At 35.9% G+C, this 27508-nt stretch overlaps 1 protein-coding gene across 2 annotated transcripts in view; it reads right to left on the reverse strand.

Moving 5' to 3' along the window:
- ccbe1 (collagen and calcium binding EGF domains 1) overlaps positions 1-26833 on the reverse strand; it is a 108661-nt gene extending 81828 nt beyond the window's left edge. For both annotated transcript variants that reach the window (XM_056447185.1, XM_056447186.1), the window contains exons 1-2: positions 26638-26833; positions 26425-26505 (exon numbers count right to left, since the gene is read on the reverse strand). In XM_056447185.1, the coding sequence (XP_056303160.1) occupies positions 26425-26505; positions 26638-26747 (191 nt within the window). In that variant the 5' untranslated portion in view covers positions 26748-26833. The remainder of the gene's footprint in view (positions 1-26424; positions 26506-26637) is intronic.
- Positions 26834-27508: the final 675 nt, after the last annotated feature.

Here is a 27508-nt window from a genome sequence, read left to right on the forward strand (position 1 = left end):
AAACTCCACCTCTGAGTTGCTGTCATTGAATGTTGCATGTTGCCAGATGTTGAGGGATTCATTTTGCTGTACAAATTGGATGCCGTCATGGACTGCAAAATAGTGCTGGTTGGCTTGAAAGCAATGCACTCTTCCGAATTTTTAACACACTCTGAGGTGAGCATGCTTTGTTTTGATGAGATTAACTTCAGAAAAAAACACGTTAACATGACGGGAAAAACGAGAAGATCAAGGGAAAACTCCCCTGTCCTTCTCACCTTCCGTCACAGCACTAATTGTTTTACCATTATTGCTTAAAAGATCGACCTCAAACTGAAAACTACTGACCTAACCACGCGCAGCAGGAGCGTTAACTCATGAGAGAGCCATACTCCATATTGATTGGTTGAGAAGAGGTAACATAAGATGAGATAGAAAACGTGCCTAACTCCACCTTATCCTCGTTTGGCTGCGTGTGTGTCTGTGTGTGGTCACGTGATGTGAGTTTTCAGCGGACGGAGGGCTGTTCAGAAATGCTAGGTAAAACACAGTGTAGACCTGGATCATTTTTGTTCTAAAATGGCATTTAAAAACTAAGACCTATTAGTGTAAACGGGGCCTAAGTGTGTATTTTTCTCGAGCGGGTTTACGACAGGGCGGGGCGGAGGATCGGCGCAATCCTACTGCATGTCTTTGGACTGTGAGGGAAACCGGTGCAAACCCATGCGAACATGCAAACTCCACATAGAAATGCCAACTGACCCAGGCGAGGCTTGAACCAACGACCTTCTTGCTGTGAGTGATCATGCACTGTGATGCCCTGTTTTGATTCCTTTAGGCATTTTATAAGTGCTTTACGAATTCTCAATGTATACACATGTGACAAGTAATTTTGACCCAGCATACAGCACCATTTTGGATTTATGAGAAGTATATCATATAAGTTCTATGACATGAAATGTATGATATGTATCAAATATATGACATAAAATCTTTAAATAAGATCTTAAAAAGGACAAATGTGAACGCAATCCAACCCTGGAAAAAATATGCGTGGAAAAAAAAAGAACCAAACTGTAAAAAATACAGAGGTCCACACAATTTCTTCATGTTGTCCCAACACAAATCGATTAAGTTAACTTTGTTTGTTAACTTGTTTTTTTTATTTAATTTTAAGTAGTTTAAACAAGCAGCAAAATTTGGATCTTTTTTTGAGTTATTTTTGGAGTGAAGACCTGAACTAAGTGTGAACATCTATAATTAGAGACTAAGGTTAATTTATAACACATTAACAAAAGATACCTCAAACTGTCTACACAACTTCATAACTCCTTTACACATTACAAGTATATTTGTAAAGGTATAATTTTCTATTTAACTGATAAATGCAATAAACTCAAAGTTTTAATTCCATGTATTCAATAATCCGTAAATATACGGTACACTAAAAAGGATTTACAAACATCAGAAATACATAAAACCACTAGGGTTGGGCGATGTCATAGTCCGTCGACGATGGCCGATAGACACCACGATGCTGAGCCGGTATTGCGATCCTCCACACCACCCCCATCGCAAACCCGCTCAAAATACACACTTAGGCCCCGTTTACACTAATAGGTCTTCGTTTTTAAATGCCATTTTAGAATGAAAACAATCAACATCCACTCTGGCCCTTCTTCCACACTCCCGCTGAAAACTCACAGCACGTGACCACACACACACTCGTGCTCGAGACAGCGGGTCACTGCGTCAATCTTTTGCTTTCACGGTTGTACTTATTAATTTTTGCGAAAACCTCAGATACTGTTGGTTGGTTCCAGTTGGTTGTGCACCTTTTTTACCAACCAAGTTTGTCAACAGAATTAGAAGACACAGATCACTCTGCCTATTCATGACAGAGTCCCGCTGAAAAAGTGATTGACAGGTGGTAATTATGTGTGTAACTTATCTTTATTTATTTATTTATTTATGATTTGGTTATGGGTAAAACAAAGACCATGCGGGTCGGGTAGTTGAAACAGTAGGCTACGAATAATTAATTCATTATAAATAACTAATTCATCGCCACCTATGACGATGATGCCATCGTCCATCACGAGGTTTCATATTAGATATTGTTCGATGCCCAATTGGTCGACATCGCCCAACCCTAAAAAAATTTAAATATAAAAAATTTAAACCTGCTTTGATTTATTTCACCACTAGCTCTTATTTTCCGTTCACTCGCTAGTAAAACTCGCTAACATCAGAGACAAAACAAACATCAATTTAACACTAAACATTTGTTTACAACTCACAAACTAATGTGATGATTTTCAGGTAAATGCTCAATTAATGTATCCAATAACTAAAGACTAGAGCTTTTTCAAGCATCGCACAAATATTTGCTGAAACAGGAAGTTTTGGTCATGCTTGTGCAAGTGAGCTAAACATGAACAAACAAACCTAGCGCTGCCTTGTGCAAAATGAAACAAGTTTATAGAAACAAATGCCATTCATAACAGCAAACAATGAGAAAAACGAATCGTCATGATTAACAGGAGCTTGGCATTTTGAGGTAAATACGCAGACAGGATGAATGGATCTCCGCCAAGCCAAAACCTTGAGGCTAATCCACAGCAAAGAGAAACATAGGACACACTCTTCTTTTTTTATGCCAATGTTTTTAGCTAACGTGCTCAATCACATTCATTCTGACCTGATTGCTAAAACACATGGATTACCAGACACTCCAGTGCCCGGTGAACAGGTCTGAACGGCTAGTTTTAAGTCTGGCACTAAATAAAAGCATGCTAACGCCCACTTGTACCAGTTATGTGCCAAATTACTTCATTTTTAATTATATAGTGCTTATTGTGTGCCATTAGGAAAGCACATAAAACACTATGAATATAAATGATAGGTATTTATATTTCATAGCTAAAAAAAAAAAAAACAAGACATGAAGACAGAGGATTATCCAAGTCTAAACAGGTTAATTCCCATGTGGTTGAAGGTCTGTTTTTCTTTAAGCTCTTCTGTGTTGATTGTTTTTTGTTGTGCTGAAATCTGACCTCGGAAGAGGAAACCAATGGGAGTTGAAGCACTTATAAAGGATCATGAAGGTCATTTACTATCATTTTGATAAAACGATCCTGGCAAAAGGAATGTAACAACTATGGCAGCTACATTCAACAGTAAGTAAGAATGATTATGTTATGAAAACTCAAGCTATGTAAATAAGACCTGAGGCGGTGGAAAACAGAGACATTCTAAGCCATCCATAAGCCATGATTTAAAAGTTAAAAAAACTAGGTGATGAAACAATGGTGACTACACTTGCAAAATAAAATAAAACAAAATAAATAGGTGATAAAACAATTGTGACTGCAAAATAAATAAAATAGGTAAATTAACAATGGTGACGGCACTTGCAAAATAAAATAAAATAAAATAAAATATATTTTTTTATTAAATTTAAAAAAGTGATTTAACTATGGTGATGGCACTTGCAAAACAAAATAAAATAAGATAAAATAAAAAATAAAATAAAATAAAATATTAAAAATAAAATAAATTAAATTAAAAGTGAATTACAATAGTGATGGCACTTGCAAAATAAAACAAAAGAAAATTATGGTGACTGCAAAATAAAATAAAATAATTGATGAAACAATGATGACTGCACTTGCAAAATAAAAACAAAAAAAAACGGTTATAAAATAATGGTGACAGCACCTGCAAAATAAAATAAAATATAAACCAAAAACCATTTTAATGCTGTGTTTGTCCAAATAAAATATTTCTAAATATATCTTAATTTACTTTAAAATAAATTCATCTTAATCTAAAATGTAAATTATGCTAAATTCAGCCATATATCTAAAGCTTCAGATACATAACATGACAAATTCCAACAAACGTAAAATGTATATATTTAAAATAAATAAAAAGAAATAAATAATAAAAAGAAAAAAAAAAGAAAATAAATAAATAAATAAATAAATAAATCACAGAATTCACTTAAACAAATTAAATATTTTGTGTTTATAAAAAGTGCTGGTCATATTTTCACATCTCTAAAGGCCACATTTCATAGAACTACCAGTTTCATAGAACTTGTGTGTCTTGAAGATGTCACTTTGCAAACATATTACAATCTATAAAGTTTGACCTTTCACTATATTTTATCAGCCTTGAGTTGTCAAAAATCATGCCTCAATAAAGAGAGATTCATAAAGCTTGGGATTTAAACACAAAGAAAAAGTATGCGACAAATGTAATTCACAAATTACCCAAAAATCATCTTGAATCCCCTGTGCTAATAAATAACAGCACTGAATTAACAAAATCAAGCTAATCTTGGCCTGGTGAGATGAAAAAAAAACTCACTAGGATAAAGACTGCACACATCACTTTTATTTCTGCATGAATGCACCTAGTCTTTTACCTATAAATAGAACATGCTTCCCTTTGGCATCCACTGAAAACCCACAAACACAAAGAACCGAAATTAACGTAATCATTAATTGTAAAAAAAAAAAAGTAACGCAACTACATAATACTGCAAATAAAATAAAGACCGCCTACAGCTTTCATTTATGACTGCCTCAGAGAACGAGATGAATTCCTACCAAGCGTGTTCGAGATGATATACGAGCCTTTACAGATATATTTGACATTTATTGCGCTCGTTTGCCAATGTTCTGGAATATCACAAGACATCCTGCTGTTAAAACTCCAATACCAGCGTACTTCATTACATATCATGAGCTTAGAGGAAGAACGCCAGCGCGATCCGCCGGTGGAGATTTAAGACTGCTATATACGTTGAATATTAAACCCATTTATTTGGGGTGTGTTTGGAGCGACCCGTCAAATGTTATATTCCTTCAAACTCTAATCGAATCACTGGCTATGCCCTCTGGCTCTTTCTAGGTGGAAAACATGGAGTAATTAAATTCAGAGAACATCAATCAATGCCTTGGATTGAAATAACTACCGCTTGACATCATCCGAAATGAACTGTATAACATGGCAAAGAATGTGCTGTGCAGAAATGTTGATTTTAATTAAAATGAAATCGGTTGATAAATGCAGTAGATAAAAGCGAATTATGTCTTCCTATCCTTCACAACGTGCTTTGTTAACATGGCTAACTCAATAAAAATGGGCCAGATGAATAGCTCTGGGGAGAGAAAGACTATATAATTTTTCTGGTTTCTCTAAACAGTGGAGAGGAATTACTGAAGATCGTCCAAAAGAAACGACGAGGACATTTTTTCGTTTATTTACAGCTCCGATAAAAAGGTGCTTAAGTCTTTACAGCCTTTACACACAAAAGTGTGAGGGAAGTGGGTTCACAGCATCATACGGTTTCACAATCTGCTGCTTATGCAATGATTTTTATCATAGCAGAAAACACTGGAATTGTATAAACAATGTCCTTGTCTTTTGATTGGCCGTCATTAATGTATAGCTAAAGTCAAATGTCGAGGAGCTCGGGTGATAAAGAAGAAAAAAGTGTTTTAGTAAACAGCCTTCACTCTGTGTTGTTTTCAGATTGACATGAGAGCAATAAGAAACGTCGAATAATGGCAGATATCAATCTACACCCATTGTAATTGCTTACGGGTGGATCAAAACACTGTCCAGATCTGAAATCATAAATGGCTAACGTACATGTATAATCTGAAACATCTGGAAGCTTTAATGTTTGTCTTGTTTATATAAAAAAAAAAGCAAAAGGAAACAGATTACTTGGTTAGTTGCCTTTAAATTTTCAAAGTTTAAATCAAAGGGTACAATAAGTGTATAAGTACAATAAGTTCCTGTCTTAATTTTTGGCCTTGTAATTGTCACAGTAATAAAACAAAATGGAGCCAATTCAATGAGCTGTGTGCACAGTTAGTGTTTTTCAGCTAATGCTGAACTTCCGGTGAAAGATTTATGTGTCTATTTTCAATTTCATGCAGTTCCTTTTACTGTACCAATGTTGTAATGTAATTCAAATACATTAAGTTAAATAGACTTAAGCATCCATTTGGTTGTTAAAATGAAAAAAAAAAGACAAAAGACTGTTTGAATGCAGGCGCCATCATTAGCAGCAGACAAATGCAAAAACTTAGCTGAAAATACTGGGGTAAATTAATTTCCATATTTTATGGCATGGTGCGGAAAAATAGAATTCAATGCATGACAAATCGGTACTGAAATTTAAAAAACGTCCATTTCCAGTGAACATTTAAGCGCTGTGGAGCAAGTTATTAGACACTGCTCATTTGGCATTGTGTTCACGTGCTCAGCAGAAAAGACTGTGATTGGCCATTAAGGTCATCGGTTTACCGAACTCACTGCTGTTTACTGAGTGTAACTGGAGCGTTTCAAAGTCACGTAGATCAGCTGGTTTGTCTACAAGCTGACATACAAGCGATCCGCTGATGGACTTTAAAACACTTCAGTGTCCCTGTATCTGTGGTTACACAACTGATGACCTTCTCGGCCAAATCACAGTCATTTCTGTTGTCTACATGTGAACACACCACCAATGCGCGCTGTTTAAGAACGCGCTTAAATGTTAGCGAGAAACGGACTTTCAGTACTGATTGGTATCGAATTCCAGTATTGTGACAACACTAGATGACAATTAACCGGAAGCCCTGGGGCTGGCTGACTGAAATGAAAAGTCTGTGTGCATATACTCCACTGAGTTCTTTTTCAAATATATTTCCCAAGTGTTGCTTAATGAAAAGATGATTTTTTCCAACATGTTTTCAAACAGTAATTTTAAAACCTATCTTTGCCGTAATGAAAGTGCGTGATATTTTACAAGATAATAGGATGCAGCTTAAAGTGCAACTAAAATCTTAATAAGACTCAAATGACATTTGCTGTTTGTTCAAACTACTTATTTAAGTTCAGCTTAAACAACATTAATTGTTTTATGTTTATTCCACTTAAATTTGTAAAAATTTGGGTTTCCTCCAGGTGCTCCAGTTTCCCCCCACAGTCCAAAGACATGCAGTAGGTAAATTAAATAAACTAAATTGGCTGTAGCGTATGAGTGTGAATGTGATGTTTCCCAGTGCTGGGTTGAAGCTGGAAGGGCATCCGCTGTGTAAAACATATGCTGGATAAGTTTATTCCACTGTGGCGACCCGTGATGAATAAAGGGACTAAGCCGAAGGAAAATGAATGAATGAATGAATGAATGAATGAATGACGTTAACTTGCTGTCCCAATGAAAATCGATTGTGTGGAACCCAGCATTTTTTACAGTGTATGTTAGTTACGCTAACCAAGTTATGTTAATTAACCAAGTCATTGGACAAATGATGATCATGCAAATATTAAAAAGGTCATACTTTTAAGCTGTTCTCTTGACATTAGATAAACATTTTAAAAAGGGTTTTTAGAGCCAGTAACACTTTGTTTAGGAACTGCAAAGGAAGCCTCCAGAACAGAAACTTTTTTCCAAACAGTTAAAACAGGTTGGACCATCCTGACCAATCAGAGATGAGTATAGGCAGTCAGCAAGGTGGGGTTTACAGTTTCAAAGAGCTGAAGCGGCAATAGTAATAATTACAAGAAAATTACAGTGTTTTTGACCTAGGATGGATGATGATGAACCTCAAAAATAGCGTAGAAGTGGCACTTTTAAACGGGACCTTTTATGCAAAAATCATTTTTACATAGAGTGTAAACGCAGTTGTATGGCAACAGCGTATGAATATAGCCAGCCTCTAATGGTAAATATTAAATAATTATATTTTTTAAATCACACTTGATAAAAACAATCTGTAGAAACACTTTGATTGACATTCTTCCTTTGTACATGGCATCAGAGGGGGAAAGCCCCGCCCATTAGTGACGACCTCTGCCTCATTAGCATAAACAGCCGTCCGAAATTCTAGTTTTCACCTGCTGAAAATAATGTCAGTGTCTAACCATTTTCAGTTTTTTTTTCCACAGAGATAATATTAGCCCTGTTTAGCATCGGCTGCTGTGCTGATGCATAGACATATGTAGCTCCACCCTCTTTTGAAAAGAGCACAATCTCATTTTAATTTAAAGCGACAGGCACCAAATCGGCACAAATTGAATCAAAGCCTAAAAGGGGCAGTTTCAAAGACTTCTTGCTGACACCCACACTCTAGAGACTTGGTTTGCATCTTGTAAAAAGGGGCATAATAGGTCCCTTTCAAGTCAGCAATTTGCACAATGAATATATCCGTTTCTCCATATTTCCTTCCAGAAATGTGTAGCACATTTGATTGTGTACTGCGGTTGATAAATGCACAGATGAGAAATGAAATTGGATGAAAGATACGACAATGACAGACATTCAGATTTCTAATCCATCCAAATATAACAATTTTAATGAGCCTAAATTGCAGCTGTAGATGCATATCTACAGTTGGAACACATCTGGTGATTTCACTGGAACAGACAGCGAACCGCAGAAAAGCAAAAGGGAGGTAAAGTGCACAGCTGTGTGTGGTAGAAAACATGGCCACTCCATGCAGCTGGTAAGTCAAATTCCAGCAAAATGCCACTCATGATAACACACACAAACAAAAACGCAAACTTCTGCTAGGAATTGAAGACGCTTACAAGAGATTACACATAAATTTGTCAAATTACAGTGCATATGAAACCATCCTTTCTAGCAAAACCACATTCTGCACACATTACAAAGTCCTGCCTGCGGAGGAAGAGGATACAGGTACTTGACTGGCCTGCCTGCAGTCCTGACCTGTTTGCAACAGAGAATTTGTGGCACATTTTGAAGAGCAAAATGTGACAACGAAGATCCAGTTGCCCACCTTAAGACTTGTTTGCAGGAAGAATGGCACAAAATTACACCTGAAACACTTCATCTCTTGGTGTCTTCAGTCCCTAAACATCTTCTAAGTGTTATAAAAAAGAATAACAATATTAGAAAGAGGTAAATGCTTTACTGTTTCAACTTTTTTGAAGTATGTTGCAAGAACCAACATTGGAGTACGTGTTTATTTTGAAATAAAGATATAAAAATCATGAAGGACACACTAAATAATGATTGTTGTATTGTCTGCAATGAAATAAGAGTAAAAGTAAATATAGAAATCACTACTTTCGTTTTTATTTGCATCTGTCTCAACTTTTTCTGATTTGGGGTGGTATAAATGACACCAATGTATGACAGAAAAAAAAAAAAAAAAACAGAAACAGCATGTACAGCAGGACAAAAATGATGTGTAATCAGCAAGAGTGAATGAGAGCAAGACCAGAGATTCAACGCAATTCATACATCACTAAGGAATGCAACACAACAAAAAACAACACGTCCTCTCCCCCGCACGCCTGCCAAGAGATCCCAAACAGCGTTGCAGACTCCCTGTTGCTCAACTGCACTCTCAGATTGTGTTGAAAACATGTCTGCTTTTTTCTGTCAACTACTGAGGAAAAAAAGGGGGCCTTAAACTACAAGTTTTCCCGGACCTCTCGAATGCCAGGATGGAGGAGGCACGCTATATTCGCTTTAGCCATGAGGTTACTCAATGAGCTGAGGCATGGAGCTATTTATCCCAGACGACTGGCAGAACTTGAGCCGGGAAGGTTGTGCCAACTGGCGATGTGTGTGAGTGTGTGAGATTCACCAGTTTTATATGTATATGCAGATATATCAAAGAACGTCATCCTACACCAAGGACATTTCAAGTGATGGAACAAGCTGAAAGGAGTACTTGGAAACAGTAAAAATGGGTTCCACAATAGTGCTATTATTTCTGAATTGCATGATTTCAGTTGTGGATATTGTATGTGCTTTCCACTCAAAAAGTATATATGAAGTGAAATGGGACACATGTACTGCGGATATATGAGACTGTACATTCATTTGTGTCAGTTACAATGTAAAAATCTGGTAAACTGAATCAGTTACCTCAAACAGCTACTTCTACTTGATTCAAATACTTTAAATTAGTGATGTGTAGGCCCATACGGAATCTGCACGAGCAGAATTCTGCAGATTATTAGCCCATCATTGATTCTGTTTATTTACTTGTGTAAATGTGTGTAAATTTATATTTATTCAGTTTTTAAATTAATTTTAGTATAATTATTGACTAATATGAAAATATTGATATGATTTATTTGCAATACAGTTTGTGAAGTAATATTTTCTGTCTTTTAGTAGATATATTATATGAGAGACTTGCTTTGTTTACCAAATAAAGTGTATGTAATTGGATTTGCATTGTAAACATTAAATAAAAGTTAAAAAGGTATTACTTTTTAGTTCATATAATAAGGTTTTAGTTATGATACTCCCAAAATCATTCTGCATAAGTCCGCAGATTTTTAACAAAATTCTGCGCAGAAATAGCAAAAAATGTCCGCAGATTCCGTCTGACTCTAGTGATGTGTGTACACTCTGTGCAAGTTTAGTGATGTTAAATTTTACTTTTGCCATTTTTCAGTAAATGTAAGAATACATTATTCACCTCTTATAATGCATGTTCATTTACTCCCTCTAATTATGGGCTCTATTTTAACGATCTAGGCGTATTTTAAGTCTTAAGCGCATAGCGCAAAAGCATTAAGAGTCTGTCTGAATCCACTTAGTACTATTTTAAGAATGGAAAAAATACGCTCTGTGCCCTGGCGCATGGTCTAACAAGGTTGTGCTTATTCTCTTATTGAGTTATGGGTGTGTTTTGAGCATAACTTGCATTAAACTAATCAGAGTCTCATCTCTCTTTCTCTTTAAGAGTCAGTTGCGTCGCGCCATGGCACATTTGCTATTTACATGGTGGACTTTGTAAGTAGAAAAACTGAATGCTTCACTAGCGGGAAAACAGTAAAACAGATCATCTGCAGTGGGAGAAAAATTAATGAGCCTCCTCCATTCAGCCTCTTTAATTACTCTTTACTTTACTCCTTTACTTTTGTGGATAAGGAAATGGTGGAAACTCATTCCACTAAAGACATCCATTAGCCTACATATTTAATTTAGTTTGTTTCAAAACTATTTCTAAATTCAGTTCTAATTTCCACTAATGAAGTGTGGTCAAAAAGTTATATCCAAACACACATTTTATGTCCTATATGGTCCAAAACCTGACAGGTGGACAAATCTAAGCTTGCTATTATTAAAACAAATAAAATATACATATAATAAATAATAATAACAACATTATACAAAAGCAAATTTTCATGAATAATAACGCCCTAACAATCCGCCTTAACACACCTCCTTTCTAGAATGGCACACTCATAAGTCCACAAAGCGGAGTAAATGGATTTACTATTTAAAAAACAAGGTTCAAAACATGAAATTTAGGGTTGCGCTTGTCTGAAAATTGCAATAAATCATGCCAATCATGTCTTACGCCTTATTGCGCCGGGTGTATGATAGGGTGTATGATCCAATTGACGAAATGGCTTACCAATCCAATCTAAAATGGTTGTAAATCTGTGTGACAACCTAACATTTAGATACTGGTCACACAGTTTTAACATATTTTATTAATTATTATTTTATTCATTAAGGATGCAGTAAATTGATCAATAGCAAAACTAAATAAATAGACAAAATTACAATTTTTATTTTCAAAATTTCCATTTCAAAAAAATTACTTGTGCATATTTAAAAATGTGCTACAGTATCCACAAAAATTCTATGAGACAATTTTGTATTAATGAATTTTTTTTTAAGAAAGGAAATAAAAGTCGTCACTTGGACAAGTAGGGTAACCAGTACTCTGAATTTGTGCTCTGCATTTAACCCATTCAAAAGTACACATACCGCAGTGAACACACGTTATCCAAACACGAGTCAAACTCTCTAACCAATAGGCCACAGCTGCCCCCATTCATTTTCAGCATTGATTTAAGAAATGTTTCTCACCAAATCAGAACAACTTCTGAAGGATCATATCACACACAATATTATGTATATGTACAATATTTTTATTGTATTTCTGGTCAAATGAATTAATCTTTGCTATTTCGCTCACTCTCCTTCAGTTTAGTCCCTCCCTTATTGGAATAACCATTAGACCTCATTTTAAGCCATTAAAAAAAATGTAACCAACATCACACTTTTGAGTATGACAGAGTAACTAAAAAAAAAAAAAAAAAAAGAACAGTGAACTTCTTGCATTGTATCATTAACATCATCTACTTACAAATATAGAAGTGAGGTAATAGAGCTGGTTAAACCACAACATAGTTTACTGGATTCACCCCAGCAGGCCCTAATTATTTAGGTTGTTGCCCTTTGACCTTCTAATTGCAAGAGCAAACCATTACCGGCCTAACCAGGAGTCTGTATCGTTTTGACTAGTGAAACAAAACAGACCACCATTGCTTCTAATTACTGCAACAAGAGCAGTGATTAATAACAAAACTATGTAACACTGTGAAATTAACCTTAAGGCTGAGAGGGATGGCCATCATTTGTATACTGACACCTCACGCAATGTCATGTCACAATATCATGGTAGTGATTTGATTATTTAGGCACATTTCTGATATATGATGCAAGCATAGATTTGCAAGCTTATAGTAGCAAGTACAAACATGCTTTTAAAAAAATAGCAATGAGTTTCATGCCAAGGTAATGGAGTGGAGGAACTATGACGCCAATTTGTATGCAAAAACCCGGAAGCGAGTTCCGCAGTTCTGGTTCCCTCATCCCAAAGTCAATGGGTTTTTTCAATGTGATTTCAGTTAAATCGCTTAAATAAGGTCCGTGGCTAACACAAACTCAAGATGCTTTCACGTTTTGTTCTACAACATAAAACACATCAGTTACATCTCACTCTTGATTTTTTAAATCGGTTACACTTCTTTAAAAAGACGGTTGCTATAAAGTTGCTAAATAGGACTACAGGCGGTGTCGGAGCCATTATACATCCTTGAGCTGAACTCGTCTGGAGTGCAGATCACTTGTGTTGGGCATTTGGATTTGTCTGTTATCCAAGTACTTTCATGAATAGTATTTCATAGTTTGTGGTACTTTTCTAATTGGGAATTCATATTGTGTGTAGATAATCCCTTCTATTGTGAAGACAGTCAAAACAGATTCATTTGTTGATCATTTATTTTAATTAAACGATATTATGGGGATACAGCTTACCAGTGCAGCCTGTCTCTTTCCTGCTCTCAGTAATGTAAACGTGTGAATAAATGTGTAAGAAATACACACATATTAACTGTCATTTTAAAGTGATCAAAGGATTTTTCGCCTTTTTTTTTTCCTTCATCTGAACACATTTAACTCTGTCATAACTGCAACATTTACACTCCTCCTTGAAATGTAAATCCTCATTAGCATATGTGATTATATAGGCTGCTTTTCGCAGTAATTCATGAAAAAAAAGAATATTGAATGTTGTTCTGTGTCAATGATGGAACTTGCAGGCATATAGACTTGTCCCTGACGCCTCATTTCAGTCGTCTGTTACAAAGGTAAATGGGCTGTATACATGCAAGCGATACACTTATTTAAATATGTCTGATGATAATACTATGTAATCACACTTATACATACAGTTTCAAAACTTTTACAACAACCGTAAAGCAAAACAAAATGTATTTCCAAAAAGGCACATAGGTCTATGTGTTTTTGCATATTTATTTGTTTATAATTTATAGCATGGATTATAATATAATAAACCGAGAGAGCAAATCTTTGTCATGGACCATATTTCTAAAAATAAGATTGAACAGTTGTTATTAGCAGAGTGGTGCTCACCGGCGAGCACCCCGAAAGCAATGTAGTCCGTTTATAGCCTAATGTTAGCTTTTCAATTCTTGCATTTGCATTTAAGATCCAAAAGTGCTAAAAGTTGTATTTTCATGTGAGGATTATCCGGCTGGACAAAACGTGTAAGTGTAATGAACTGTGTTTGAACACAGAGCTTATTATTTGCAATCTTTAAAAAGCCTATGGGAAAATTCTATGGGGATTTTATCAAGGGAACCAGTTTTATGCGAGCAGCTGATTAGCCTACAAGTTGACGTCATAGTTCCTTCACTCTATAACATTAGAACTATTAGCCCTCCTATGACATTTTTAGAAAAATATTTCCCAAATAATGTTTAGCAGAGCAAGGAATTTTTCACAGTATTTCCTATAATATTTTTTCTTCTAGAGAAAGTCTAATTTGCTTTATTTCGGCTAGAATAATATAGAGGGATATTATTAGGATATAGAGGGGGGGGGGGGGGGGGTAATAATTCAGGAGGGCTAATAAATCAGATTTTTAAATAAAAACACAGTTAGTTTCTACTTTAAAATATCAATATTGTGACTTTTTTATGTTCATAAAAGTGCATGAGCAAATCTGTCTGAAGCTGATGCAGTTTTTTTAAAAGATGTTAATGTGGCTTTACAATTTTCACCTTGGATAATTTCTTCATTACTGATATTTTGAAGAAAGTTCACATCTGAATTCATAGCTTACAGCTGTGTACACACACCAACACACTGCATCACCAACCAGACCTGTTGAAAGAAACAGTGTCAAGACACGAAAGTCAAGAAAGAAAATTATTAAAGGAGAGGGCTAGAAAACAAATGCCTTTTTTTTTTTCTTCCACCGCCACTATTTTGGTCTGAATTATCACAGAAGCCATCAGGGACTTGTGTAAATTCCAGAGGTTGTTGGGTAATGCATTCGGTTTTCTCCATGCTTTCACTAGCTTGGCTCAATTGATCCCAAATAAACTCTGGCTGCATCCCAACTCGAATCAGTCACTCGATCTAACGCTTTTTGGCTGCAAGTATGCCGAAAATGTTCTCCGGCGGACATTCATTAACTTTCAGGTTTTTGGAGAGGAGAACGAGGGTCATCCCTGTCATAAATACCAGCTGAAAAGCCTATAAATCAGCTTGAGTGGTGTTGACTTGGTGGTCAGTGGTCCATTTGATTTAAGCATCCACACAATTCATGACTCATTGGTGCTTTAAAAGGATACACGTCAAGATGGAAGAGGAATCCTTGCATGAAATCATTGTGGCTATTATAAAAAAAAAAACACCACTGAGAGACTATAACCAGAGTTCTGGATGAGCAAACAAGAAAGAATTTGTATGATAGTCACAAAAACAAATCCACAAACAAAGGACTGGCACGTTTGATCTGTCGCCATTAATCCCCCATAGACATCGTAAAAGACACAACGGAGAACAATGCAAAGGATTTCCTGTTGAATCGCCCTTTTCGTTTCATGGGTCAACAACGCCAATATCCGATTCCCCAGGATTTCACGAGCTGGTGGACAAAACGGTTTGTTTGACAGTGTTTTTGGGCCTGATGAGCCACTTTGAGCTGATTGATGAAGACTTTCACTGATATGAACCATCTGGTCAACTTAACCAAGAAGGGCATTAATCACGGTGAAATTGCGTAATATTTCTGTCTAAGTCATAAAATTAAATGTACTGGAATCCCATAGGGCAGATGCTCCGAGTGATTCGCATCAATTACTTCCAGCTTGTGTCTTTTGAATATTAAAGGGGAGGACAAAGCCTTCATAAAATGCTTGTTGGACACAAATCATACTCATTTTCACAGTTAAGGTCTCTGACGTCTTTAGGTTGTGTTGGTGTTTTTCAAGTGTGAATCTAGAAGATAGAGTTCATTCGCATGATAAACAGTTTGGATAAATTGCTTCTGATGAAATATGAACATTGGCAAAGTCTAAACCAATTAAGTATGATGGATTTTTAAAATCCAAATCACAACAACTGCAAATAACCTTGTATGCGAGCAAATCATTTACTCTAACAAAAACTGTCAGTCGAGTTGGTGTACGTATCAAAATACCTTTTTTTAATCTGTACTGCGCTTCTCTTCACCAACCCAAGGTTATAATAGTTTTAGATTTTTCATTAGTTTTCATTTTTACTTTTTGTTTTCAAATTCAGTTAGTTTTAATTCGTTTTTAGAGGTAGAATTACTAGTTTTTATGTTTTGAAATGGCTTAGTTTTAGTTTAATTTATTAGTTTCAGTACACTGTAAAACCCAAAAAGTAAGGTAACTCAAACCATTTAAGGAAACCGATTGCAAAAACCCATTTAAGTTCAAAAAACGAATCCTAATGAGTACTGTTAACTTAATCCATTTCAGTAAACGAAGCACTTTGAGCACAGTAAAACCCAATAAATGAAGAGAACTCAAACAGTTTAAGGATACAATAGCTACAAACCATTCGAGTTAAAAAACTAATCTATATGAGTACTGAGAACTTACTTCATTTAAGTTCATGTAATGAGGTATATAATTAACTCATTATCTTTAATACGGAGTTCAAAACTCTTTTCAAATGAGTAGAATTAACTTTCAGTCAATTTTGAGTTAACTACACTTTTCATTTGATAAAGTTGACTGTTGGGTGGGCGACGCAGTAGGTAGTGCTGTCGCCTCACAGCAAGAAGGTCGCTGGTTTGAACCTCAGTTGGTGTTTCTGTGTGGAGTTTGCATGTTCTCCCTGCGTTTGCGTGGGTTTCCCCCGGGTGCTCCGGTTTCCCCCTCAGTCTAAAGACATGTGGTACAGGTGAACTGGGTAGGCTAAACTGTCCATAGTGTATGAGTGTGAATGAGTGTGTGTGTGTGTGTTTGTTTCCCAGAGATGGGTTGCGGCTGGAAGGGTATCCGCTGCGTAAAAAACGTGCTGGATTAGTTGGCAGTTCATTCCGCTGTGGCGACCCCGGTTTAATAAAGGGACTAAGCCGAAAAGAAAATGAATGAATGAATGACTGTTGGGTTTTAGAGTGTATTAGTTTTTTTTTCTAAATAAGGATATTTCTTAGGTGCAAGATTTAAAAAAAATAAATAAAAACCAAAGATACATTTTTTTGAAACGTATTCAGAGGACACATGAACACTACCATCTACTACTACCATCTACCCATCTTCAAATTTAAGTACAACAGCCCACTAGATAGCAGCCTTAAGGGGCACATAGGTTACCTCTTATTCCAGATTTAATATAAGTCTTTTGTGTCCCCAGAATGTGTTTGTAAAGTTTGTAGCGGTTTTTGTGTAAAAAGAATGATTTGTTTGCGATCACTAATACAGAAATAAAACCCATTATTGGGCACAAATGTGTTAAATTAATCATTTTAGGTCTATGTATTTAATTCTGTCACTGTGCTGCTGTCATATCCAGCCGCTGTTTTTGTCACGGGAGCAACAGAGAGGACCGACTGGAGGAGAACCGGCTCAATCTGGCCAATGGCAGCAGGATTACAGATTCTGAAGTGCCGTACGGGTCAAATACCTGGCAACGCGAAGTAAATAGATTTACTTCTAAAAGGCATACAGTAGGTTCATGTATTAAATACATTTACAAAGATGAAAACATAGGACATTTTTGCTATAGTTTTAGTTAGTTTTGTATGTACACAATACAGTTTCAGCTAGTTCTATTTAATAAAAAAAAACAAAAAAAAAAAACACAACAACATGTTTTTATTTTTGTTTCAGATAACAAAAATGATTTTAAATTTTAGTTTTTGTTTTTTGTTTGTTTTCATTAAATATAATAACCTTGCAACAACCTGTTCTATCATACGGTTCATACACATCTGTGAACTTGCATCACAAACAACATTTATACATTCAGTATGTATATTCAAATGTGTGTTCAAGAGGACAAAATCTGTTGGAAAAATAACAAGGACAAGACCTAAACTCCTTTTTCCTTACCTCAAACTGCTTTGACACAATTTACATTATACAAACTTCATTAAACATGCACACATAGACATCACCTATATGCTGCATAATTGCAGGTTAACTGTGTTTATGTATTATAACTTTAACTATTTAACTAGTAGCTAATAGCTTTTAACAGTTAAAGTTATTTGTAACTTACAAAGTTATGGGGACTAATAACCTTAACTTCTCAGGAATTTGATTGTAATGCAATAATGTTCACTTTTTGTAAAGCTGCTTTAAAACAACAATTATAGTTAAAAAAATAATAATTATAGAATTAAAGATGAATTTAACTGAATTTAAATGAAAAATCTAACTAAAAAGCATGATAGCATTTTAAATCCTCAGGGGTGAGTTGAACTGAAAGAGTTACATTGGTGCCATGACCCGGATGGGGGAGAGGTTTATGGGGGTGAGTGTAACTGAGGCCAGCTAGTAAGAGCTGTGCGAGTTAACCTTAATCCTCTGGTCACAAAAAAAGTCATGCTAGTGACTGACCCTTGAGGATACTCATAGCAGTGCCTCCCATGCTGGAGCCACCAGTTAAAATCCCTGCAAATCCCATTTAGGCTGGGAAAGCAGAACCAGGAGACAGCAGAACCATTAACATATGATTTAGGACGGTTAGCATAGTGCAGGCTGCAGGCAGTAGGTACTATGTGAATAATCTTTATCTGTCCTCAAGAAGTACATTAAATTAATGCCAGTAGTTTTTAAACGTTATTTTTAGACAGTACATCCACAGGGATCCCACTTTAAGCCAAATATTAAATTCCCTGGCTTTAAATGACATTTTTAATGAATGGAAAAAACATGTTGCTGTTGTACTTTGCCGTTTTAGCTTAATTATTATTTTGCATTAGTTTAATGTCAATGAGAACAACAATGGATAATTTACCTCAAATTGTGAAAAAGAAGTTTGATAGATTGTTTTGCTAACTTTACATTTAGCTTTTCAGTTTTTACTTTTTAGTGGTTATTCTGAAGCCAAAGCTCTTAGAACATTGATCATCCTGGCATGGAGCCTTTAGTTAACACTACAGGTAGAGTCTTGTGCTTGCATATGAATTAAGTAGATGAGTGGGAAAGGAATAAAATGGAGCTGAAAATTGCCTAACCATAACAACAGGTGTGAAACACAGTGATATATAAAAATCTGTTTAAATAAATTACATTATGTCAAACAAACAAACAAACAAACAAACAAACAATCAAATAAATAAATACAGTTGAAATCAGAATTATTAGCTCCGCTTTGATTTTTTTTCCTTCTTTAAATATTTCCCAAACGATGTTTAACAGAACAAGGAAATTTTCACAGTATGTCTGATATTGATTTTTTTTAACCATTTTGAGGTCAAAATCATTAGTACCCTTAAGCAAATTGTTTTTTGAATAGTCTACAGAACAAACCATCATTATACAATAACTTGCCTAATTACCTTAACTTGGATAGTTTACTTAATTAACCTAGTTAAGCCTTTAAAATGTCACTTTAAGCTGTATAAAAGGTGTCTTGAAAAATTATCTAGTCAAATATTATTTATTGTCATCATGGCAAAGATGAAATAAACCAGTAAGTTATTAAAACTATTATGTTTAGAAATGTGCTGAAAAATTACATCCACAGCAGCAAACCTCAGGTTTACAGCAGTAGTCCCCAACCCCAGGGCCGTGGATCAACTGGTACCGGGCTGCACAAGAAATCATACATTATTTCCATTTTATTTCTTATCTGAGTCGGAACGATCTTTTATTTTGAAAAGTCTTTTATTTTGAAAAAAATGACCGCATTCTCTAGGTTACATCTTGGTCACTTGAGCGCCAAAATTTAACCCACAAGCAAGCAAAAGGAGTAAGAAACAGACGTCTTGTGAAAGTTTCTTTGTAAAGGGGAAAGGACCAGTGAAGGACCCACAAACTGCCAAGGAATGGATCCGCAACCTATTTGTCAACAAATCAGGTAAATCCAGCATGTCTGTGCAAGAAGATCAACTGCTGGAGATTGCAAATGATGGCAGCAATTCACATCTCGTGTCTTTTTCAGCACACAAGTTCGTTATTTCTAATGGAGGCTTGTGCATGCTTATTTCGAGCGACGCAATGCACTTGCACCTTCCAGACGCACCCAATTGAAAACATCTTCAGAATGCTGTGAGCGCACCGTGAGTCACTTGACAAGAACTGACCATATTTTGTAAGGAATATACACATTTTGGTAGACTAAATATATCAGACAATCACAGAACACCCAAACACTGAAGTGCTTTTTAATTAGTTTAATTTAAAAAGGCTGGGGACCACTGGTTTAATGTTGGGTGAGTTTAACACCAAGTAGAAGAGTAAACCTTGCACTTCTGGCCTTGAGGCTCAATAGTAACTGAAGTAAGAGGGTTGATCTTTAAGAGTCCTTGTAAACTCTCCTGCTCCCATGTTGGAAACACGGGTTTGAAACTTGCTTTTGAGAATTATAGTATTGCTGTAACTCAAATAGAAGACAATTTGACATGATCCAAGATCGTTTCGTTCTTCAAAACCGATCCAAGAGTTGTTGTCATAGCAACAGTTCTGGTAGCTTAAACCTGCAAGGGAGCAGGCTCATTTCTTATAAACAGGATTAGATTGGGTCAGTTCAAGCTAAGATAATACTGAAAGTACGTACCGAATGCTGATTTTTCTTGTAGTTATATACACTTGGGAAAATAGTAAATATATTTTTAACTAATATATATATATATATATATATATATATATATATATATATATATATATATATATATATATATATATATATATATATATATATATATATATATATATATATATATATATATATATATATATAAAGTTATTAATAAAATTTATGCAATCTGCACTCCAAAATAAAAGTACAAAGACTGCCACCTGGTGGTTCAAAGAGAACATTTATTAATATGAACTTTTTAGATTGCTTTAGTACAATTTGTGTGTAATAGACATGCACAATGTGCGACTTAAAAAAAAGAAAAAAGAAGCTATAATACATATGCAGTCATGAACATGTTTTGACAGCTAATATGACAGTGATTTGATGCTTCACAAAAGTTGCAGACACCTTTACCAATATCAAAATGCTTTTGTAAACATCCAGCTATCCTTTACACTGATTAAGAAACCGGCTACTATAATAAAGAAAATCCGCTCTAACTCGAAAACTGAATAAATTGCTAAATACTCTTGACACACGAAAGTGTAAAGCCTGCAGCCCACAACAAAGGTGGAAAGTTATTGCTTATCATATTTAACAAACCGTTTCCTATGAATTTTATGTAATTTTGCTCACATGGATAATTGAATATTAATCACATGATGTCATTACGCTGCTGTGCCATCAGCCAATCGTTGCATTGCTGATCATGATTTCAAGGATCGATAGATCTGTTCTTCACAACACACGCAGCAATCTCAGATCAATTCATCCAGACATTTTAATCTGATTCACAAACTTGTTTGAAGAACCAAATTAGCCAGAGATCAGTTATCAAGATTAAAAGATCCAGGATCTGCCAAATCATCTTAGATCATTTAAGCAAGGTATGAAGAACGGACCTCTGGCCTCAAGAGAAGTCTACAACATCCTTGTTTACATGTTGGTACAAACCTTGATTAGAGCAGGGCAAATAGAACAAGGGTCACATTTTAGTAAGAATGTTTTTATCACAATGCATTAAGAACAATAATGCCACAGTATAATCAAGTATTCCTGTAGTTTTTACTTGTTAATTGTTGTGATTTGCTCTGTCTCACAATCTGAAATTGTGTTATTTTTATTCTCTTTTCTTTATTTACGTTAAGCTTCTTTGGCACGATCTACATTGAAAAACGAGCTAGAAACAAAACTACACTTAATTGAACTGAATTGTAGTTAAATTGTCTGGTTAAACCAAAGAATATGGGGCACGACTACCTGTTTGTCCTAACAATGCATGTAAGGGCCAACACAGAAAACTGGGGTGTTCTGGAAAAATCTTCATCTTTCAGCTTTAAATACCAAATATTAAAGTACTTGAACAATGTCAGGAGTAGGTATGAACCAGTACCCTTGTGAAGCAGACTGACTTAGTTTGAGTTTACGGTGCGTACGCCAGACACATCTGCAGTTGTTCAAGAGAGCTTTTGGACATGTCTGGGTTGAAAATCTCAATATGATCTTGTTTCTTTTAATGGGCATATTTAGAAATAAACTCCCTAGTGGCCACTGGACATTTTAGGATGAACTAAAGGGTCGGGAAAGACATGCGTCTGGATTCTAGTGGTTTCCCAGTTTGTTTAAAGGCTCGGCTGATAATTAAAAACGCTTTCTGCTGGCGATGAACAAGTGCTTGTGGTCAGATGAACTTGATGTTTAAGTTCATGGCTGGGTTTCTGTCCTAGAGTGGAAACAAACTGGAAGCGTTAATATGATATGTCCTTCGTCTGTATGGTTCCCTTTGCCTTTTGCCCTGGAATGTTTCAACTTCAGAGCTTAGAAACCACTGGAAATATTTGGACGAGCAACCAAGACCCAAGTTCCCCAAAATCACCTCTAATATATTCTGGAAGGGCCAGTTCAGATCCATTTTGATCTGGCTTCACAGTGTTGTCCCTGAGCCCAGGCCTGAGAAACAATACATCTATTAATCCAAAACTGTAGTACTAACTTACTTTGTATGCCGCAGTTCATTGAAAACAAAAAGTAATACATTCTATGGCACTGTATCAACAACTGCACAGCAGCATTTCAGAATACACTGCTCTCTTCTGTAAACCATATGAGCCAATAAATCTTCACGTAATTAATCTTTAGCTCTCATATTAGCGATTTAAATGCTTTCAGGTCAGAGCTGTCAATTTAATTTTAATTTAACGCACTGATTGTTTATGCTTTACAAGAAAATAATGTTCCACTCAATTTGCAACTTGCATACACCTTCAATCAATATTCATTCATTCATTTTTCTTCAGCCTAGTCTTTTATTTATCAGGGGTCACCACAACGTAATGAACCGCAATTACCATCAAACACAGTAATACTGGTACAAAACATTACCAAAATGTCTTTGCTTAGATCTTAGTGACAAATCCTGCAAGTTCTTGCGAAGAAAAATAGATCACTCACTGATGGACAGAATCACTCAGTCCTACTTTGCTGGCCAATTTTCGCAGCTTTCTATCTCCAGAATGGATCGCAACCAAAACTGCAAATGCATGAACGTTCTCCTCTGCTTGACATTATGATCTATTCAAGCGACAAACCCTGGCTCGCAGGCATGTTTCGAACACAAGAACAGATGCGCAGGAGATCAAATCAGATCAGAAGCATCAACTGAACAATGACACACATAAATATTTCCTGATCGCATCATGAGTTTGAGAGCCGCCAAACCACAAGTGAAAAGAGGTGTGGTGGCTTATACTAACTGCACCTGTTCATTTACTATGAGCTCATATCAAAATAGCGATTGAGTCATTTTAGTGATCTGCATATGAGCTAATGGGAATGACAAGTCTGTTTTCGCACGTCATGATTTTGCCAAGCACGATGGGATCCTATATTAACATCTATGTTGATCCTAGAATATCATTTTTGTTCAAAAATGTTATCCATACCCATTCCCTACTTCCAACCATAACTGTAGATTATTGCCAAAATCAGAGGGGAATAATAGTTAACAAAGGATAACAATCATGTGGAGGTGCATAAACCTAACGGTAAATCTAAACTTAAGACAAACTGTAAACATATCCCTTAATTTTGATTGGCTGATTAGAATGTTGTGCCAGGATCAACATGATGTTAATCCAGGAACATGTCCTACTTGGTGAAATCAGGTTGGTTTCTGTTTTCCACTGCAAATACTCTCCATTGGCGCTTGACAAACTCAGAGACTTCACAAGTCACCAGTACTGGTGCACCAACACATGTCAAGAACTTACAAGGACAAGTTAACAACATTTTTGGCAAGAGCTTCAAGTTGCTACTTCCAGCATGCAGGTGGATTTAAACCAGGGATGCACAAAAATGTATGACCTTATGAAGGGCCAAAAAGCAAACTTGATTGAGGCTAGTGAGCCAAAGGTAAATAAAGTTGCCATGAGTAATTTCCTAGTTTATTAAATAATGTTTATAAATCACTAGAAATCACTAGACTAATAGTTTTTTTTTTACATTTAATAATGAACTTATTACAATAAAAACAAAACAATCTCATTTATAATAGAATTACACTAGTTTTTGCCTTGATTTGCTTCCCGATGTCCTCTATCCATCGAGTGACGGTATTTACCTCTATATATATATATATATATAAATCTGATTCATTGACCACATTTTAATGAAACATTACATTTCAGTTTGCTTTATTTGCAGCTCAGCAATAAAACAAACAAAAAGGTTATTTCAAATTAGAAATGATGATCTCTGTTATAAAAGCGTTCCAACCCTCTCCATCATACTCACTTTTCCTCTCTGATGGGATGGTGGGCCAAATCAGAGTTTACAATGGGCCAACTTTGGGCATCTCTGATTTAAACGCAGTTAAAATGTTATAATGCCAGGGAGGAAATATTTAATAATTTTATCTTCAATAGCTCTTGCATGAATTCTATAAAAGATAACCATTTAAAAGTACAGTATGTAGCCCATCTTCGAATATGTTGGATGACAAAACCTTTTCTCGAAAAAAAAATTTGTGTTCCCCACAACATCATTCTTATTACATAAGCATTTAAGTGAACGCTAAATTTCTCAGAGGAATGCAAAAGATTTGTGAGAACATACAAGTATTTTGTGAACAAAGACAAAGTTCATTCATTCATTCTTTTCTTTTTGGCTTAGTCCCCTATTTCTCAGGGGTTGCAACAGTGGAATGAATCACCAACTTATCCAGCATATGTTTTACACAGCGGATACCCTTCCAGCCGCAACCCAGTACTCGGAAACACCCATACCCTCTCACACACATGCTCATACCTTGAAGTCAATTTAGTTTATTCAATTTACATCTTTGGTCTGTGGGGGAAACTGGAGCACCCAGAGGAAACCCACACAAACATGGGGAGAACATGCAAACTCCACACAGAAATGCCAATTGGCCCAGCTGAGGCTCGAACCAGTGATCTTCTTGCTGTGAAGCGACAGTGGATACTACTAAGTCACCGTGCCACCCCCAAAGTTACATAGGGATTTCCTTTTTTTGTGTGAGAATTGTTTTTGTTTGTTTTGTGAGCAAATGCCAAGTTTCTCTGGGGTATGGAAAAGTTTTGCGAGAAAGCACAAATGTTTTTAAAGCAAAAACAGTTTCTTAGATCACAATACTTTTGTAAGTGAATGCAAAAACTTACCATTCTTTCCATTACTATGACCAGCTAGCTTTTTATAATAAAAAAAAATAAATCTACACATGAAAAGGTAAGAATTTACAAACACAAGAGTAAAGTAAAAAGCACTACATGCTAATTTTTGAGAGGGCAAATTTATATAGATTCAGTTTATGATAATTGTTTTTCTATGCTCAGCAACCACAATCTTTGATGGAAAGTATATTCATTATAGTCAGTCATAGATTTCAAACCTCAGTAAGCAATGATAAGCTTATAGTATACCTTTAAGCTCTGGGTTTGCAGTATCACAATAAACCTCAATAACAAGCTATCCATCACTTGGCAAAGTAGCAGACTGGAACAACAAAACCAGCTTTCAAACCTAGCTTAAGTTACCACAGTAAGGCTGATGATTTTGGGACTGCTTTGCATGTGGAGCCGGCTTAAAGTTCCAGCATCATAATCCCCAACCTTCAAAGAATAATATCTCCTTGCTTTCTTTCACTAACTCTAAATGTCACAGGAATGAAAACAGGATTATTTAACATGCTCCACACAAGACACTATCACAGAGAAACCCCTTTTCACTTTATTATAAGGAACAGAAAAGAACAGGCATCCGCTGCTCAATAGTAGGCTAATAATAATTATATATATATATAAAAAAAGAGTAACTAACAGACTCCTTGAACAAATTTTGGAGTCATTTTCGATTTAAAAGGACACAATGTGGGTCTCATTTACTAAATATAAACTCAATATGGTTTTCTCATCGCCATATAAGAAAGCATAAAATCACAGCTGGAGTCTGTGTATTATTAGTGATGTAGAACAGCATAAAACTGAGTGCCATCAGAAAAGGAGCCTGCGATTCAATTTCAAACTTAATCATAAAACAACGAAATCGAATTTCTTGGCAGCCTGCGAATCCAAATTTCCAGACAAAACAGGATTCATTGAATAAACAAGTAAAATAAACACCCATGATACTTTATCTATCCCACATGGCTAGTTTTAATATCAAATTCTGCTCTCACTCCAGTAACTAAAAAACTTGAGGTAAAGTTGGTTTTGGGACTTTCTCCTTCATAATATAATTTCAGAAAAGCATTATTTGACAATTATAAACAGGGAAATCATGTTAGCAGCCAATGACTATCAAAGTACAATGTTTACAGTCAATTATATAGTGCTAATGTTGTTTTGAAGTCATACTTACATGCTAGTCAGAATATTTAAAGTAGCTTGGTAAACAATATAGGGACAGTGTCAAGGTGTTACTGTTCAAAAATGAACGAATGTCCGAATATAAAACCAACTTTACCTCAATATTACAAAACATCGAGTACAGACAATACGCAAACACAGAATGTTTTTGGACGGATAAGTAAACAGCGCGTTTACCTGTAGCATGTGGTCACCTCTCCAGTGGACTTTACGCACGGGTACTTCGTCGTTGCGATTTTGCTTTCTGAACACACTTCTCTGCAAGACAAAGGAGCCGTCAGCTGTTTTTCTTTCCTCATAAACAATTGTGCTCACTCACAGGAAACAAACTTTCCATCCTCAGGGTTCGTGTAAACAGCGAGCTGACAGACAGACAGCACAGCACTTTACCTGTCTACATCCTCCTTCTTCTCCTCTCGGAAAGTCCACGGAGCTCCCGATGAGAGCAGCACGAGCGCCACTGCCACACTGAGAGATGCTCCTTTGCCCGGGTAGATCATTTCAGACACTCTGAGATGATTAAAAGATATTTGTCCCTTTAAATCCAGTCTTGAAGTTCAGCGCTTGTTGCGGAGGAATTGGGAGAGTATTGATTGGTTACCTCCTGCGAAGCCCCACGCGCAGATTCCACCCGGCCCCTCCCACCGACACACTTGATCGACTTCCATAGGTTCAGAAAAACTAAAATTGATATTTAATAACTGCCTCAGGTAACACAAGGGCATTGCTGAAAATAGGCATCCAAAAGCTTTAAAATCATAAATATATAATATGTTAGACTTATGTAAAGATGTCATTGTGGTATCAACTTTTTTATATGGTTGTTTTTCAGATGTTTAAACCTCCTTTCAGATGTTTGGAGAAATTGTGTGTGTGTGTGTGTGTGTGTTATTTTAAAAAATTGACCATTCATTCATTTTCCTTCGGCTTAGTCCCTTTATTCATCAGGGGTTGTCACAGCGGAATGAACCGCCAACTTATCCATCATATGTTTTACACAGCGGATGTTCTTCCAGCTGCAACCCAGAACTGGGAAACACCCATACACTTTCACATTCGCACACATACACTACAGCTATTTTAGTTTATTCAATTCACCTATAGCGCATGTCTTTGGACTGTGGGGGAAACCAGAGCACTCACTGGAACTAGAGCACTCGGTGGAAACCAACACAGGGAGAACATGCAAACTCCACACAGAAATGCCAACTGACCCAGCCGGGACTTGAGCTAGCGACCTTCTTGCTGTGAGGCGACAGTG

The sequence above is a fragment of the Danio aesculapii genome, chromosome 21 (genome assembly GCF_903798145.1).
Source record: "Danio aesculapii chromosome 21, fDanAes4.1, whole genome shotgun sequence".
In the NCBI taxonomy this organism is placed as follows: Eukaryota; Metazoa; Chordata; class Actinopteri; order Cypriniformes; family Danionidae; genus Danio; species Danio aesculapii.